Source organism: Neofelis nebulosa, chromosome 2 (assembly GCF_028018385.1).
Source record: "Neofelis nebulosa isolate mNeoNeb1 chromosome 2, mNeoNeb1.pri, whole genome shotgun sequence".
Lineage (NCBI taxonomy): Eukaryota > Metazoa > Chordata > Mammalia > Carnivora > Felidae > Neofelis > Neofelis nebulosa.
This window is the reverse complement of record NC_080783.1, coordinates 105,090,622-105,109,215: the sequence shown is the minus strand read 5'-3', so window position 1 is coordinate 105,109,215 and position 18,594 is coordinate 105,090,622. Positions and strand designations below refer to the sequence as shown.

Sequence of the window (18,594 nt, the reverse complement as noted above, 5' to 3'; positions counted from 1 at the left end):
ATGAGAAGTTGGCTAAAGCTGTAAAAAATGATCATTTTCTGAAAGGCTTTTGACCTTGTATTTCCTGATTGTTCTTTGGAAAGCTTTCTTTTCATTTCTTACATTTAGGTGTTATTTCACCTCCATAAAAGACCCCACAGCTTTCCGAAGCATTGAGCATAATCGAGTTTTTACACAGACCCTCTCCTGTTGTCAGCACGCGAGTCAGTGAGGCCTCAGCGGGGAGAGTCCTCACGACGAACCCCCGGCGCGGGCAATGTCATGATTACGTTAACGGAATGTAACTGACGTTTTGTGAGTTTTTCTGTCTTCATTAAACTTCTTCACCTTCTCTGAAACCCCTCATGCTGCACACTAGCACGGAGCAGCCGTATCCCTCGACCCAGCATGAGTCAGGGGTGCAGCCGCAATACCAGCTGTGAGAGCAGCCGCGATACGAGCCCCGCTCGGGGCTTTCCTCCACTCGGTGAGTACACGTAGGCGCTGGCTCTCAGAGCAGAGTTCCTTGCCCTGCTCCCAATGCTTGTCCCACACACTGCGAGGCGGAATGACCTGCTGTCCTTCCTCTCCTGTCCTTGTGGTCCTTTCTTCTTTCTTTCCTCCTCCCTAGTTACCCTCTGTTGCCCCCCTCTGCATGCTTGAATTTTGGCAGTTTCCAGTTTTTATATATGGGAGGAAAAAAACACCACTTCACTCTGTACTGTTGCCATTTGTGACCACCTGCCAGCATCCAGGTTGGCAGACAGGCAAGCCCGTCTTGTGGTCACTTCTAACCTAAGGGGACGCTCAGCCAAAGTCAGTTGCTTCTTAAAAGTAGAGTTAATCCAAAATTTATCCTCTGTCATTGAATTTCGACAGTTTGTGTTTAATTTCACCAAAGGTCAGGACACACGTGATTCAGTTCAGAGATGGAAAAAAATTAAAATCATGAGAATGTCTAGGAAATGAAATGTGCTCAGTTTAGGGCTGATAATATTAATCTAAAAAGCCTTGTGGCAGAAGGTACTAGCTGTGCCTTGGCTAAGCGAGTCATTTCAATGCTTTCTTTAAAGCAAGCCCACAGTAGCTTTTTGATAAACTGCTTATGTGTACAGCACAGTGTACGACTTTACAACGTTTATTGTTAATCAGAGATTTTCATTCTTCCTGGGCTCAATAGGCTATGCAATGTCTGTGACCTGATGCCATCCCAGGGCAGGAATTTACAACAGTTGGTCGCCATAAGGTGGTGTCAGTACCTTATTTCGGGTCACGAGCCACGTGCCGGTTTGGGGCTGCTTATCTACAACGCTCTGTCTCTCTTACAGCCAGAATTTGTATTTTCACAGTTTTTAGGATTTGAGAAAAACAGACAAAAGAGAAACATATTTCCTTTATGAAATACTGTGTTTGCCTTTTCTTTTCAGGCTCGGTAGTCTAAAATGGACATATATTTTTACCTAGTGCAAATTATTAATCCCCCAAGACCTCTAGAAAGAGCACATACGTTCGCAAAAAAAACATTTTGTATTCTCCAGTAACTGTGTTTCAGTTCTTCGCCACATTAATTGCTGTAAAGCTGTATATTTTCCTCCTGATAAGCATGACAGGTGGAAATGATAAGATTAGGCCTAGGCCTGACGTTGTTATATGGAATTGTGGACTGCAGCAGTCTGTTATTTTGACTCTAATTATGTAGCACTAGACATTAGGTCTTTCAAATATAAAAAATGTCACTCCAAAAGGTGGATGATAGGTCAAAAGCACACAGTCTTAATATTTGCCTCGTTCTTCTCCTGATGTCATACGCTTCTTTCTACTATCCTTTTATCCTATCAGTAGCAATAATACGTCCTTCTGTCCCGTTGTCCTTTATGAACTTAAAGCCAGGCCACATGGGTCACTTGACTTAGTGAGAAGACGCCTTTGTGAGATAGTCTACCTGATTAGCATGAGATCCCAAGTGGAGCGACTCACCTTGAACACACCAGCTACTCCACAGCAATCTGAAGCAGCAGAACAGAATTCTCAACAAATCAGGGGTAGCAGTGGTGATTTTTTTTCTGAATGAACTGGTGATTTTTCCTTTTAAGTTAAGGCTGTATATCTCTGCGTCCTTGCTAACTATTTGGCCTTCTAAACAACCTGTTATATAAGTGAACAGTTCAATCTGCTTATTGGTTATTCGGTCTCTTAGAGGCAGTTCCGTGTTTTTCTTTCCTATATGCACTGGTATTTTTGTTACTGTCCACGGAAGCAGCCTTTGTAATCCAGGATGTGGTCAGTGGACCAGGCAAGGTGTGCTGAATTCTTGAGTTCCTAATTGAACCCTGAGTACTTGAGTGATCCAGTCTGGTTTTCACTTTCTTTGGTGAAATTGATCTGCGTAAGGGTCTTGGTGACAACCCAGAATGGTGAAATGTGCAGTCGCTCCTACCAGGACAGAAGATGTGGATGAGGCGTTTCCCCTTCCTAACAAGCTAGCATCAGCACGTGCCTTCTGTTGGTCAGGGCAGAGTTAACATCTTGTCAGCTGAGTTTGTAGGCATGCCCTCTTTTCCTCCTTGGGGTAAATCTGTCTGTAAAACTTTTACCCAGCAAGAACAAGAGCGGTCCTCGTGCGCACAGCCCCCCATCTGAGCAAGTACCTGTTCACACTCTGGGACGGGTGTTACCATTATCCCTTTTTTATGAATGACAGAACAGAGACTGAGGGAGAGTAAGCCAGCTGTCTCCAGGTCACACAGCTAAATGGTGGAGCTAGGTTTTGAATCCAGTCTGACTTCAAAGCTTGGCTGCTCCCTTGCCTCATTTGAAAGTTCCGATAATTTAGCGTCTTTCATTTGTTCCTCGGAAGTGTATTAAATACTTTCTCTCCAGGCTTAAGCACAGAGAAAGTGTCCGGTAATGTTTCTCAATTACGATTTCCAGGTTTGGAGTTAAGCCATGGGAATTCATAGCTCAGTCCCTGAAGGTGGTGTCCAGGGGAGCTCACTGTGCTCTTTAGACAATATGAAGTTTCCTTCTTCTCATTCACATTAATAATTGTTTCCCACCCTCTCTGTAAATTAGTGAGATTTTTGTGTTAGTGCCCCTTTGGGTCAGTTTATATAGCCAGGTTTTGTTTAAAAAAAGGTTGGTTGGGGGGGGCGGTGAAAATAATTACATTTTGGTGATTATATACTGGTTTTAAGTCTGCTTTTTTTTGTTACAAAGTTATCTTGGACCATTTTAATAAGGGTGTTCATATGGTTACAGTGACAATATCAAAATGAAAGGAAGGGCTCAGCTGTAAATCAGGCTCTGATTGTAAGAGGGTCCACCTCGGATTCCATTGTTGGGTGTTCACTTGAGAACAAAGGATTCATTCCATGACAGATTTACTGTAGAATACCCTGTTGAAACAGAACCAAAGGACGACTTTCTAAGCAACCTTCAGGCGTTGCTTAAAAGGTATTTCCAGTTTAAACTACCAGGATATGGCACTGATACTTGCACAGTAAATGGTATGCTTCAGTCTTAAAAAGTATTTTGCCAGTTTGTTTGTTTAAGGAAAGTGATTATTTTATATCTGTTTTAGAGATTGCCAGTTTATTTTTGTGCATCCTGAGGAATTAGAAATTCTCTTTTTGTGAGCTGGTAGAAATTTGTCCTTATCCACGAGGTAGCCTTTGCTATTTGATACCACTCGTGCCACTTATGAAGATATGTGCATTTTCATCAAGTGACATGAGCTTAAAAAAATGAAATTATGGGGGCGCCTGGCTGGCTCAGTCGGTAGAGCATGTGACACAATCTCGGGGTCGTGAGTTTGATCCCTGTGTTGGGTGTGGAGATTACTTTAAAAAAAATTTTTTTTTTTTTTTTAATTCTGTCCAAGAGTTTGAGGTTTTGGTATTTTACGACGAGACAGAAGTGTTCACGTGCACAGGATACTGCACTCTGGTGGCATAGGTGAGAAGTGGTAGCACTGCTGGGGTAGTACTTTGTTTGTCAAACCTGGGAATTTCCCATGATGCAACCACCGGGTTCCTTTCAGAGTAAGGAGTGTAAGCGTGTTATCTCTTGGGGTTTTTTCCCTGAGGTAAGGAACCATATACCGCATGGCACTCTGCTCCAGAAATTGGTGATTCGAACCAAGTCAGTTTCATGGTTATTTCTGAGAGTTATTCTATGTGAAGATGGAGTTGAGCATATAATTCCTCCGATTGCTGAATTAATTCGCTTGTGAATATCTGCTAATCAAGTGATATTTAACGTAGACATGTAAGTCGCAGTTTACTCGTAACCATCGCTGCCACCGCCAGCCCCAGCAGCGTACCGGCCCCCCCTGCTACCGCTACCACCATTTTACTCAGTGCCCGGCACTGCCTTAAGTGCCTTATATAAGATCTCTCGCACCCATCTCTACTCCCAAGAGGTACGTACCCTTTTTAGCACATTTCCAGATGCGGAAGCTGAGACACAGAGATGTAGAGCTTCGCCCAAGGTCGTCCCGCTGGTTGTGACCAAAGCAGGACTCGCCCCCGGCTGTCGTGCGGAGCTGGTGCGCTGTTAGCCAGAGTACTGCCAATGCCTCGCCAAGAGAGCTCCTTAAACCCGTTCCGACTAAATTTCCAACAGTGAAACGACAAGTTCGTTAATCGTTAGGATTTTCGTGCAGAAAAACAGCAAAAATTGGGGGAACACAGGATTTCATTTGTTGAGCCCCCTCTCTTGTGACTTCCTTCTATTTCTGTTCAAATAACGTTATGAACCTTTATGCTTTTGTGTTTGGTGCATGGTCGCATATGCATCATGTACCGATGAGGCATCTTGTGAGCTGAGTAAATAATCCATTCTCCTGATGCTCCACCGGGTATAGACCGTGCTCTGTGACTCCTGACGTCCTTCATGTTGCATACTTCCATAACGGCTGACTGAGGCTTCGCGGTGCGAACATAAACGTGGAGTCTGAGCTTAGGCACCGCAGACAGTGCCTTCGTTGTGCCTGTGTGTGTAACAGCCGTGTGAGAGCCAGCAGGCTGCCGCGGAGCTTGGGGATCGGCACTTGCTATCCATTCATCTCCAGCGCCATTTCCGTTCATGAGAAAACATGGCCTTGTTGGGAGCAGTCCCTGCGTTTCCTTCAGACTGTGGCATTTTCTGTGTCGGGTACTCGTGTGTTAATCCTGTGGGTGTTGCCGTTCCTTTTACCTGCAGCCTCTCGACGTCATTCCAGGTCCACTAGTGCCCTCTCCACTGCTGAGTCTGTTGGGCAGTCAGGTGAACAAGTGCTAACTGCATGATTCGGCTTCTTCATACGTCTCGTCTCACGCTCATTCTAGCATTTGTTTCCGTCAGTGTCGCCTAGCACTTGGCATGTATGCACTTCATGTTTGTTTTCCCCAGTGTGCTTTGGTTTTTTTCCGTTGTTGAATGTTTATGGTTCTGTTAATAGGCCGTAGATGCTTTATCGCCTGTTTGACAACATCATCTCTCCAGTGCTCATGTTTATGTGAAAACAAAACAGAAACACGGGGAAGGGCTTCTTCCCCCTCTTTTTAGTCCCTCCCTCAGGAGAACAAGCACCCAAAATAGGTATCATGAAAAGTCCCTTTGGGGAAATAGGGTATGGGTGTCATCCAACAGTCTTGCATTTCCAAAGTCTTTGCTCCCAAAAAGTGGTGATTACTGATGTTAATTATTAGTGTCAGGTTCTGGTGATCTGGAGGAACTATCTAGTTACCAGACGTCCCAAATCACAGAATACATTATTTCACAGGTATAAATACTGTCCTAAAACTTACGGAAAAACAAGGTCACGATTCAGATAATCAGGTCAGGCCAAAGGTAGCCTTTGCAGCCTGTGGTCCCCAAATGTTTCATCCCAGCCCGCTTTAACGATACCAAAAAATCCCCTGGTTAGCCATCTGGGGCAAAAAGTAAGCATACAGAAATATATAAGTGTGCTGGCTTTTTATACGCTAACAGTCCCTACTGACCTGAGTCAGAATTCCTCACCTGAGTACGGCAGTATGTATTAAGTCACAGACTGTTGATGGTGACAACTGTCACCCGTTCACGGAGTTACTTTCTCTGTTCTTCCTCAAAGTGAAGCGGGCTGTGCATTTTATTACTTACACTCTGTTGGGTACACCCTCCAGAAGATGAGGGCACAGGCACACGCATCCGTCTCGGGGAACAGAGCTTCATGATAACACAAGAGCAGTGAGAGCGTAGAAGAGATTGTGGTCTGGTGAGAACAAAAGGCTTGTAACCTTGCTCAAATCCAGACAAGCATTTCCCCCTCAGATTTGAAATTCAAATGATCTGTGACATCTATCCAGTGATGTGCAGTCACTGTGTATGGCGGAGCTGGATGCATCTGGGAAGCACAAAGTAATTGCATTGTTCTTACAGCTTTAATTTTGTGTCTAAAAGCAAAATATCAGTTTTATCCCTGGAGCAGGAATTGCTGGCATGTGATATACTTTTTGTTTTTTAATTGTTTTAGAGTCCGTTTTATTTAAGTTTATGCTGGGTAATTTTTAAATGGCTTATAACTGAATTACTTTCATTTTGTTACTCATAAATCCCTTACTATCTACCCTTTTTTAATGGAAAAAAGAACAAAGATGATGTATAAAACTGTTTGCACAGCAAATTTCAAATTTACACGAGTTTTATATTTCAACTGATAATATATATACACATACACACACACACACACACATATATATAGGGAGACATCTAGATATTATTGTTTTGTGGTCTCTTATATGGCACATTTAATCATCTTTTACATAGTGACTTAAGACATGCAGTCTGACCAACAAGTACATTAAAAAAGGGGATAGTATAACATACAATTTTTGTTTCTTTATAAAAATTCATGAGTGTATAACATTTTGGTTAGCGGTGTTTAAATTTTTTCCCCTTTCTGTGGCGCTGGAAGGTGAAAATTTTGAAACTGACACGTTTAATGAGATAAGGAACACCTCACTTTGAAACTTCTTGTTTCCTAAAGAACTCTTGTTACATATCCAGAGTTTTAAACATATCACTTTACAAGAAAGATCAACTCATGTAAAACAGATTTAGCTTTCCTTTTCCCCTAAATGCTTCATTATGAGAATATATATATATATATATATATATATATATATATATATATATGTTTGTATATAGTCCAAACAGTGTCTTATTTGTTCATAAAAAGAAAGCATTTTTTTATCTAACATTTTTCTTCAAAGATTTTTTTTACACGTTAGTGTTTTAAATAAGAAACGTTTGCCAGTAAATAGGTGTGAGACACTTAGGAAGTATGATTTTTATATGAACTTTTCTCCTGTTGTACGTAGCTCCAAGCTCAGCACCTCTCAAGGAAGGCTGCTCACCTGACATAATGGGACTTGTAAAAAGTTTGCCTTCTTTGTCCATGATCCTTAACATAATTGAACTTAAAATAGTTAAACTGCTGGAATTTGTTTTAAATTCCTTGGATTGTATCCATTTTGTTTACATGTATAAAGACTATCATTTGAAATTCAAATCCTTTGAGAGACTCAGGAAAATTTTATATTAATGTTATCTGAGTGATTAATGGTTTGCAGTGGAGATACTAGCTTTTTCTGATGATCATTGAAGACTTTGAATAAAATGAATTTTAAATAACCTTTGGTGACACAGGCATCATGAACAAGTACCCAAAATTAATTGAGCTCAGTTTATAAGAACAGTTAAACAGTAGTGGCACTGACAAAAATTTGCAGAGATCAATTGAACACATTAGTTTCAAATTTTAACTTCTTATTACACATTGCATTAGAACTCACTTGTCAAACCACGAAGCTCCCTAATTAGTTTGACCCGAACATCAGGGCCACTTGCCTCCAGAGGGAATGCTAAATAGATCAAAAGACTCAATGCCACCGCCCAGCTCACTTCTAGAATAAGCTCCCCTCTCTCCCAAGTCTCAACACTTTAACAAAACAAAACATCATTAAAGAGCCATTTCAGTTGTCAGGACGCTTTGTGGCACGATAGCATTCAGCGCGAACAACTTGACCTCTGCCGCTGGTGAACAAGTCAGGTCTAGTTAGGACTGCAAGGGAAGTGTAGTTACGTGTGGGTAGAGACTTTCCAGTGCCTCTGTCCAGTAGGTGGGAAGAGGCAGGAGCCCCTGCAAACAACTGAGGAAATGTGAATTAAAGTGACATATCTTTGGTTTTGTTTTTTGAATAGACCGGTTTGGGCTTGGCCAGGCAGGAAGAATACCTGGCTCTGTGAATGCCATGCGGGTTTTGAGCACGAGTACAGACCTTGAAGCTGCTGTCGCTGATGCTTTGGTAAGAGTCACGGCGCGTGCGGAGTCTCTCTGACTTACTCATCCGCCATTTTCCTCACAGAAGATCACCTCCAAATCAGCGTCCTCAGGCATCCCCGGCACTGTGTGAATTGTGTAAATATTGTGTACACCCTGTGTAAATAACGTGTAAATTTGTATTATTATCTCTTTCTTTTGAAACTTGGATCCCTGTACAGAAGTGAAGATTGGCCTTACAGAAAACACTAGCATCAAGTATTTCTTCTGTGCTCTTCAATGTCAAGGAAGTTTTGATGTCATTGGGCTGCTTCTTTTTCCCTTTTTTCTCCATGGGTTTTTTTTTTTTTTTTTTTTTTTTTTTTCAGCGTTTCCTTTTTTCATTCTGTGGCTTCTATTGCTTTACAGGCTCTGATGGCATAGCCTAAACACATCATTATAACAGTAGGTAACAGTGTGAGTGGTTTGAAAATCTCACACTTATTCGATGACCACACTAGTTGTTCCATACAATTTTACATTTGTTTCGTCTTTTCAAATGAGTCATTAAGTCCTTGTTAAGGGAACTTTCCCAAACGTTAATGCCGATGGACTCTGAGGACATAAAGCGCTGGTGGAATGTTTTTGCCTCAGTATAATGTAGTTCCTAAAAATACATAATAATAATAATAATAATAATAATAATAATAATAATACAAAGCAGTTAGAGATCCTTCAGTTTGTGGTTATAGCAAAACACTCCCTGGTAGAATCAGCTTGTGGTCAGATTGCCTTCTAAAGATGCATTTCAACTGGCAGTGACACTGCCTCTAGCATATTCTAGTTGATGTGCTCAGCATTTAAAGCAAATCCTCTTTAGAACTGTCTGATCTCTGGCCTTACTTGTGCTGTTTTAAGATACATTGTCTTTCTAAGGGAAAAAAGTATCTGGTTTCAGAACCAGAAGTTTTCAACCCAGCCGTGTTTTGCATCTGATCAAACCGCTACAGTCCATGGCTGCACGGGTTCTCGCTTTCACCCCCTCCTGTGTCGCCCTCATTTATTCTTGCGCAGTCAGAGTGCTTTGACAAGCGACTGTGAGCAAGCAGTGTGCCACTCTCCCGATGCTTTTCCTGTAAGCAGGGGCTGCCTGGCCAGCTCTATTCATCGGCCTTCTGTGCAGAAGGGCTTTTTTCCTGGCAGGTACTGGAGTTCAGGATAATTGCTTTAACCATGGCTTTGACTTCAGAGTCATGAGCTGGAACAGAACTCTGGGAAGAGATTCTTCCTTCCAAGCTGCAGCACTGGGAATCGCTTACTTATTCAGGGACCCTATTTGGAGGTCAGAGTGGGGGGAAATGATGGATGTTCAAAACCCTTAGTTAAATGGGACTTCCAGTTAAGGTGGGGGAGTTCCCTCCCTCGCTCTTTAAAGAGCTGCGCAAGGGACTGTGCACCAAGTGCTAGGAGCCAGAGTCGGACTTGAGAACTTGAACTTGGGCTTTCCTCGGCTTGGGCTTTTCTCTGAGCTCTAGCCGTCAGCCCACTCAGGCTGCCCTTATTTATTCTTTGTGCAAACTGCCTGGTCTCCCCGAGTGACCTGCTGCAGAAGAGAGAGCTCAGGAATGGTACACAGATGTGCTTCCCAGGATAGAAGCCCCAGGGCAGACAGAAGCTAGCATGGGAATAGGTAGAATTAACGTGACTTCAGAGATGTACCACGGCGGTGGGGGGAGTTTTTAGCATAGCAAAGGAGTATGGCAAGTACTAGAAGGCGTTTCTAGGAGGTATAGGAAGGGCTAGGAGATGCCATTGTGAAAGCGTTCTTTGTTATTATTCGCTTGATATGAATTGCTTGCTAACCTGTATTTTTGGTTTGCTAAGATATGTTTTGCTGTACACTTTTGTTGCAAGAACAATCCCCACATATGCTTCTGACATAATTCTCTATGCTTTTTCCCCATCCTTCAATATTTTCCTGCCTACAGCTGTTAGGAGACTCCAGGAGCAAGGTACCAGTGCTTTAACTTTTGTTTTACAACTTCATTTTTTTCTGTTGCAAGTATATTTCCTTTAGGAGCTAGTGAAAGCAACAAAGCGTATAGTATAATGTAGAAATCCTGATCTGAATTATGATTTGTCCAGTCTAGTGAAACTGTTGTTAGCGATGGAATCAGTCTCCTCTCTCATCTGTTCTAGTTCTTTTTTGTTTTTTGGGTTTTTTTTGGTTTTTGATTTTTGGTTTTTGGGTTTTTTTATGTCAAGCTCTGCTCCTTCTCCTATCAGTGTTTTATTTTATTTATTAACCCAGTTTGTGTCTACTGTTAATGTTCTTATTTCATGGATGGATGTATTCAACATTTTTCTTATTTTATTGATCTAGTTTATACGTAAATAAGATGATCTTGTAATTTACCACCCTAACAAGGATGATTGTGAAAGGGGGGACTATTCATAACTATGCTGGGACAAGAGGCATAAGACAGAACTGTCCCGAGCAAGTTGTGATGGATGGACAAGCCGTGTTAATTAGAAAATTACATTTGGGGGGAGAAAAAGAAAAAAGATTACATTTGTATGGTTTTGGCCAATAACTTTTTTTTTTCTTTTAGGGAAAATTATATTTTGTCAGTTTACTAGCTGTTGCTATATTATTTATGGGTTTAACTTCCAGTTTTATATTCAGGGTAAGAGAAACAAATGAAGGATCTACAGGAAGCCTATTTGTGTTCAGATAATTTAAGAATCCTTTGACAGGGGCTACTCTGCTCTGACATTTCAGTTTTAGACTTTCTTAAGGAAGCATGAATATTCAAACAAATTTTCCCATTGACCGTGCTCAAGATCTATTGTTTTTGATTGTGAAAGGGGCCGGTGGGCACACTTACTTGCAGTGTGGCAGGGGCTGGCCCAGGTTAGTTAGCATATCCTTCCATTATATCCTCGCAACAAGCGTGTGAGAGGTATCGTTACTGTTATTTCAAAGATGGGGAGAGTGAAGCGGGAAGGTTAGGAGGCTTTCTGGGCTTCCTCAGCCCGTCAGCGGCTGCAGGCTGACCACCCAGGTCTGTCTTACTGCAAAGTCCACACACGGGACTAGAGACCGTACTCTTTTCGTCTCTGCTGTGGATTGCTCTGCTTGTTATCCTATCCCGACTGGACGTCTGCTTTTCTGTTTTTATTTCCCTAATCTGTACGCACAGGAAAGTGCGGTGCTTGTGTGCGTGCCCGTGTGCGTGCGTGCGTGTATCTTTTTACCATTAACTGTTGCCGATTTTGTTTGGCGTGACTCGCGGTCATTTCGCCTTCCCATTTCTTCCTCCGTCACTCCCACCTCCGTTGGACCTGACAGAAGAAGCCTGTGAGGAGGAGGTATGAGCCGTACGGGATGTATTCTGATGACGACGCCAACAGCGATGCCTCAAGCGTTTGCTCTGAGCGCTCGTACGGCTCCAGGAACGGCGGCATTCCCCACTATCTGCGGCAGACCGAGGACGTAGCAGAAGTTCTCAACCACTGTGCCAGTTCCAACTGGTCGGAAAGGAAAGAAGGGCTTCTCGGCCTGCAGAACTTGCTGAAGAGCCAAAGAACACTGAGGTGAGGGGACAGGAGGCCGAGGTTGTGAGCCAAGTTCTAAGTCTCATGGTCTGCTCATCAGCACCTTAAATGGATTCCTTGCCATTCGTGCAGTCCTTCCAGAGTTCCAAGGCTCAGGGTCAGGCACTACAAGTGCTAAGATGGCTAAGACGTGGTCTTTGCCTTCCAGAGACTTTGAAACCTCTGGCAAATACTCTGTACTTTATTAGGTGTGTAAAACATTTGGTTCCCTTGTAGTTCATATGTATCAGGTAGGTGTTGTTTGAGAAATCTTGGTATAGTTTGCAGTTTAGGTAAAAAAATCAAACAACTCTGCAGGTTGATATGGTTCATTACACTTTGGGATTGTGGGTAAAATGATAGCAGTCTCCATCTAAAATGTTTCAGTATGCAAACACATATGTAGCTTAAATATGTATAGTGATGACATACTAAGAGTACTTGAAACTTGTAACGGTATTATCACTAGAAGTGATTACTTTGTTTTTGCCTTTGTTTCTGTGTTTCATAAATTTTCTCAAATGAGCTTGTATTACACACACCAAAAAAGTATGTGTTTATACCATACTTCATCAAATCTAAGGCACCAATGATGCACCATTATTTTACATCCCTCTAAGAAGAAATGCTGACTTATTAAACCATGGCAATACTAATATGTCTTTGATTGTAAGACAAAGCTCAAAATTATAGAAATGTTGCAACATGAAGAATTTGAGAAAGTTAGAATCCATGAAATGCAGTATATTCTTTGGATAATTTTTTTTTTTTAAGTTTATGTCAAGAAAGAAAGAGAGCAAGCACGTACATGCGGGAGGAGGGGCAGAAAAAGGGAGAGAGAGAGAATTCCAAGTGGGCCCCCAGCTGTCAGCGTGGAGCCCAGTGCGGGGGCTCGATCCCACCCAAACTGTGAGATCATGACCTGAGCCGAAACCAAGAGTTGGACACTTAACCGACTAAGCCACCCAGGTGCCCCTGGATAATTTTTCTAAGATAAATTTTGAACGTGTGTAAGTTTATGGTCACAGGTGGGCCCTGCGAAGCTAAGTGAACATTGACTGATGAATCCCCATGCTGTTAAGCATGCCCCTCCAGTCAGTCAGACTCCGCCCTGCCATATTCGGACTTGTTATGTGCTGTCCTCCTACCTCCCCCCAGCCCCCCATTATTCCATTCTGGTCACGAAGAGGTCTTGAGCAGCTTTGTCCTGTGCCTTCTGAAATTCAGGTAGCCTCTGACATTCACTAGTGAGCTGTCAACAACAAAATGAGGATGGTTTATTGAGATGATGATTCCTCAGAATCTGCTTAATCTGGTGGTCCCCTTTCTTAATATTTTAATGTTGACCGAGTATCCGTTGAATAATCTCTAGAAATCTATTGATTGGGATTGGTCTAATCTAGAGCGCTGTGTTACTGATGTTAAAGTAGATCATCAAACCAGCTGTCTCGTATGTGTGAAGGGGGATTACTCAGGGGGTAATTTGGGGGCAAGATGATGATCCTTATACTCAAGCCTTGAAGTAAAATGCGCCTCAGTGGTATAGATAAGGATAAGAAAAAGCAAAAGGGCACTAACAGGAAATGAACATTTGCTTTGTCTCAGTAGCTGTAGGAAGGAAGTGTGTTCTCTCCTTAACCCTCCCTGTAGTCATTTGTTTGATACAGATCTAAAGACATTTGAGTACTTTGTAGCAAAACTGAGATTAAAATCCAGGTCTGTCTGACCCCAAACCACGTGCTTTTCCTAGTTTATCTCATTGAGTTTCATCTGTGGCAGGTGGAAGACACACCTCAAATGGGTGGGGTTTAGCTCATGGCTTTGCCTCCCCCATGTGTGTGAACTTCAGCAGTCACTCTGGAAGATTGTTTCCTCATTTTCAGATGAGAGCCCAACTATCATGATTTTATATTTCTACGTAATTTCGTCATGAGTTAATAAATAAGTTAATTTATTTGTGAAAAAAACTTCGTTATATAAAAATTTAAAAAAAAAATTTTTTTTAATTTTAGTGTTTATTTATTTTTAGAGAGAGAGACAGAGTGTGAGCAAGGGAGCGACAGAGAGAGAGGGAGACACAGAATCCAAAGCAGGATCCAGGCTCTGAGCTGTCAGCACAGAGCCTCATGTGGAACTCGAACCCATGAACCACGAGATCATGACCTGAGCCAAAGTTGGACGCTCAACCAACTGAGCCACCCAGGCGTCCCTGTTACATAAAAATTATTTTTTAAAAAGCTGTCACGGGGTGCCCGGGTGGCTCAGTCGGTGAAGCCTCCGACTCTTCATTTCGGCTCAAGTCATGATCTCATGGTCTGTGAATTCAAGCCCCACACTGGGCCCTGCGCTGACAGTGTAGAGCCTGCTTGGGATTCTCAATCACCCCCTCTCTCTATGCCTCCCCCTTCTCAAAATATAGAAAAAACAAAAGCTGTCACTAATCTCAGTGTTGACTCATGAAATTCCAAGTTCATTTCTTTCCATTTTATTTCCTCTAGTCGAGTAGAATTGAAAAGACTGTGTGAGATCTTCACTCGAATGTTTGCTGACCCTCACAGCAAGGTAAGTCTGGGAATCCTGCCTGCTCATGCCCCCCCTGCATGCCCACGTGAGCTGTATAATACACTACTTAAGAGTGAGAGTTCCCCATAGTGCAGTTTAGACCTTCCAGATTTAACACCAGTTTCTGCAGTAGTTGATGTTAAATCTTTTAAGCTGTTTTTTTGTTTGTTTGTTTGTTTTTGTTTCTGTTTTTTGAGAGAGACGGAGAGAGAGTCCCAAGCAGGGACTCAGTCTCACGAATAGTGAGATCATGACCTGAGCCAAAATCAAGAGTCAGAAGCTTAACCAACTGAGCCACCCAGGCACCCCCCCCCCCCGCCGTTATATCTTTTAAAAATGACTTCTGGAGAACTTAAAATGTCCATAAAACTTCAGGCTGGATAAAGTATGTTTTAAGAGTTAATGGAAAGAGTCAGATGTATTCTTACTCATTCAGATACTTTTGGGTGCCTCCTATTAGCCAAACAATGGTGCTAGAATAAAACATTGTATTATAATGTAGTGCCCCCCCCCTTTTTTTTTTTTAACTTATAGTAGTTAAGAAGATAATCAAATACATGATTTTTTTTTTTTTTTTTTTTTTTTAATCCCACGTAGAATGTGTCTATATAGGACAGGACAGAAAAATAGAAGCATTTATGTAACGGATTTATTGAAAAACCAGGTTAAACTATTTCTCCAAATAGAATTTGCTGTCCCTGAGAACTTGCTGTCCCTAAGAACTGCGGCCATTTAGCAGGTGTCCACACTCCCGGGGTCCAAGGAGAGTGCTGATCATGAGGGGATCCCTGCTGGGGGGGAAACAACACTGAGTGTGACCCAGGCCCTTTCTAGGAGTGGTGCCGAGAGGGGGTCTTTACAGAAGCTTACTTGGAGTCCAGATTTGAAGCACATACCATCAGTTGGGGAGGGGTCCTAGAGGCTGTCGGTTGCTTTTAGAGAAAGAAAATAGGGGGAATGAGTTTATTGGGGAAGTTTAAAGGATGGATAAAGGACAGAAACAATCTATGGATCCTGTCCTTTGAGATGCTCATGGGAGCCTAGGAGAATGAATGTGTGGGTTCTCTGGTCTCTACGGGGGGGGGGGGTGGGGGGGGGTGGGGAGGGGGGCGGGTTGGGGGACAGCATTTTTCCTCGATCCTGGTCTTTGAAGCATGTCTTAAAAGTCCTGTGGTGATCCTCACAGCAAAGTCCACATTAACAACATTCGTAAAATTCAAGAAAGGTTGGGTTCTAGGGCCACACAGATATCCAAAGATCTAATTATCATGATTTTTCTCTAAAGTAGTGTTTAAAAGCAGGAAGATTTTAAGCATAAGCATAAGATTCATAAGACTTACGGCATAAGGGGTATTAGGTGGTATGGGGCATTGATGAAATTTCTATTACCTGTCACCTCTAGATTGCTGATTCAGAACCAGAATATGAGGATAAAGAAGGAAATTTGTTTCCATCAGAAGGCTCTTGTACAGTGAGTTTGGAGGTCTCAGTTTAGTTCATATTTGCTAGCTGCCTTTGAGCTAAGTCAGGAATCCCTGGGGCTCAGTGAGTTATTTCTCAGCTGTCTCACCGGAGACCCCTGGTGGTTAATAGCTGCTGTATTAGAACTGAGCAGGTCTATAATGGCTGGATTGTCCCAGTAGAGCACGACTCATTAGCCAAATAGGGTACTTCTCTCTCTGAAATCGGTTCCAGGATAGTCCACTGTGGACTCTTATCTCACCTTAGACAGCGTTAATGACTGCATGGCAGCATAAGAATTATGCGGACTGTATACCATACTTTTTTACAATAAAGACTATTATCACTTTTACAGTATCTTCTTATAAAGATACTCCTTTGCAGTATCTGAACTGGAGTCATACAGTGCACAGGTGTTTTTCCTCCCTCATCCTCCAACATCCAAATAGTACTTGTTGAGTGCTAGATAACGAACAGTAATAGTATAGAATTATGATGGTTAAAATACCTTTTTTTTTTTTTAAGAGAAAGGAGGAAAAGCCTGCAGGAATAAACTGACACTTTTCAGTAAAGTTAATTTCTCTCAATACTGTATTTCGAAGGCATATTGAGGGAGGGGAGAGTATCAGATATCAGAGATCAGTTTGTAGTCTTTTCAGGTCTTTTAAAAAACTGCATGAAAATGGTATTAATTCACTGTAGACTAACATGGAATTTGTTTTGTTGCATGGCCTGGTTTGCGGTGGAATTCACAACAGAGAGTAAGTTCCAATCCTTTTTCCTTTATTTTTTTAAATACATTTGTCTTCTCTAATATGACCTGTCCGTGTTTTAGAGACTTTGGAGACAATTCTGAATTACATATATGAAATGTTTCCGTCTAGGTTTTCAGTATGTTTTTGGAGACTCTGGTGGATTTTATAATAATTCATAAGGATGACTTACAAGACTGGCTTTTTGTTCTTCTCACACAATTACTTAAGAAAATGGGGGCAGATTTACTTGGATCTGTGCAAGCAAAAGTTCAAAAGGCTCTAGATGTCACAAGGTAAGTTTTTAAGGACCAGACCACTTTTTTCCCCAGCTTTTGAGTTGTAACTGACATAAAACGGCCTATAAATTTGAAGTGTATAACATGATGGTTTAATACACGTGTACATTGCTAAATGATTACCACGGTGTTAGTTGACACATTCTTCACCTCACAGAATTACCATTCTTTTATTGTGCTCGTGGTAAGAACATGTAAGAGCTTATTCTTTTAGCCACTGTCAAGTGTATAATCCAGTCCTGTTAACTGATAATCACCATCTGTACTTCAGATCCCCAGAGCTGCTGCGTGTTACGTATGCTTGTTCCCTTTGACCAGCATCTCCCCATGCTTCCCACCCCCGCATCCCCTGACAACCACCATTCTCTCTGTTTTTATGGATTTAGGGTTTTTTTGTTTTGTTTTTTATTTGTTTCTTTTTGTTTGTTTGTTTGATTCCACGTATAAGTCAGATCACGCAACATTTATCTTTCTCTGTCTGGCTTATTTCACTTAGCATAATGCCCTCAACGTCCATCCATGTTGTCCCAAATGGCAGCATTTTCTTCTTTTTTATGACCGAATAATATGCCATTATTTTTCTTTGTCCGTTCGTTCATCTGTTGACAGACACTTAGGTTGTTTTGTATCTTGACTATTGTAAATAATGCTACAGTGAACATGAGGTCAGAGGTCTCTTCAAGATAGTGGTTTCATCCCCTTTGTATACATACCCAGAAGTCGAATTACTGGATTATATGATGTTTCTATTTTTAATTTTTAATTAATTTATGTCTTCAAGTTTCTTTTGGGGGGGGGGGGGCTTGGCACAGAAGGAGAGAGAGAGAGAGAAGGAGAGAAAGAATCCCAAGCAGGCTCTGCACTGCCATGCGTAACCCGACGTGGGGCTTGATGTCATGAACCGAGCCAAAATCAAGAGTTGGATACTTAACTAACTGAGCCACCCAGGCGCCCCTTTATTTTTAATTTTTTGAGGAACATGTATACTGTTTTTCATAGTGGCAGCACCAATTTACATTCCTGCCTACAGTGCACAAGGGTTCCCTTTTCTGCACATCCTCAACATTTATAATAACTAGGAGGTGTGAGGTGATAGCTCACCGTGGTTTTGATTTGCATTTCCCTCATGGTGATGTTGAGCACCTTTTCATGGATTTGCTTGACACTTGTTTGACATTTGTTGATGTCATGTTTGGGAATGTATCTGTTCACGTGGGCTAGACAATGTTGATGTTAACAAGACTCTTACAGTGTTTTTCTGGCATTCTCTTTTGTTTTTGTCAGCTGCTTGAATAAGTCCTCTCTTACACCATTTCCACATTCTCTTGTTAACAGATTTGTTGAAATGTCCCTGCTTTCCATGAGATGAAAAGTTGGCGTTATTTTTGTGAATGCTCAAGACAAATGTAAAAACAAGTATAAAACCTTGCAAATTGATCCTCTTATCTTTAAAAGACATTTTAGAGTATTTATTTACATCCTTCTGAAGACCTCAGTATTTTTAAAAAATGATTATTTTGAGAGAGAGCACGCATGTACGTATGCACACATACGTGAGTGGGGGAGGGGCAGAGAGAGAGGGAGACAGGGAATCCCAAGCATCCTCTACACTGTTAGCGCAGAGCCCTACGCAGGGCTCAGTCTCACAAACCGTGAGATT

General features: G+C 41.9%; 1 protein-coding gene across 28 annotated transcripts in view; it reads left to right on the top strand.

Annotated features, from left to right (window-relative positions):
- The window catches only part of CLASP1 (cytoplasmic linker associated protein 1), a 270,587-nt gene that overhangs the window by 193,637 nt on the left and 58,356 nt on the right, over positions 1 to 18,594 (top strand). For 7 of the 28 annotated variants that reach the window (XM_058715570.1, XM_058715562.1, XM_058715568.1 and 4 more), the window contains 6 exons: positions 8,206 to 8,309; positions 10,252 to 10,275; positions 11,616 to 11,860; positions 14,359 to 14,422; positions 15,825 to 15,916; positions 16,776 to 16,931. In XM_058715570.1, the coding sequence (XP_058571553.1) occupies positions 8,206 to 8,309; positions 10,252 to 10,275; positions 11,616 to 11,860; positions 14,359 to 14,422; positions 15,825 to 15,916; positions 16,776 to 16,931 (685 nt within the window). Of the gene's footprint in view, positions 1 to 358; positions 467 to 5,181; positions 5,245 to 8,205; positions 8,310 to 10,251; positions 10,276 to 11,615; positions 11,861 to 14,358; positions 14,423 to 15,824; positions 15,917 to 16,767; positions 16,932 to 18,594 lie in introns of all 28 variants that reach the window. The other 21 variants (XM_058715553.1, XM_058715549.1, XM_058715547.1 and 18 more) reach the window with 9 other exon arrangements.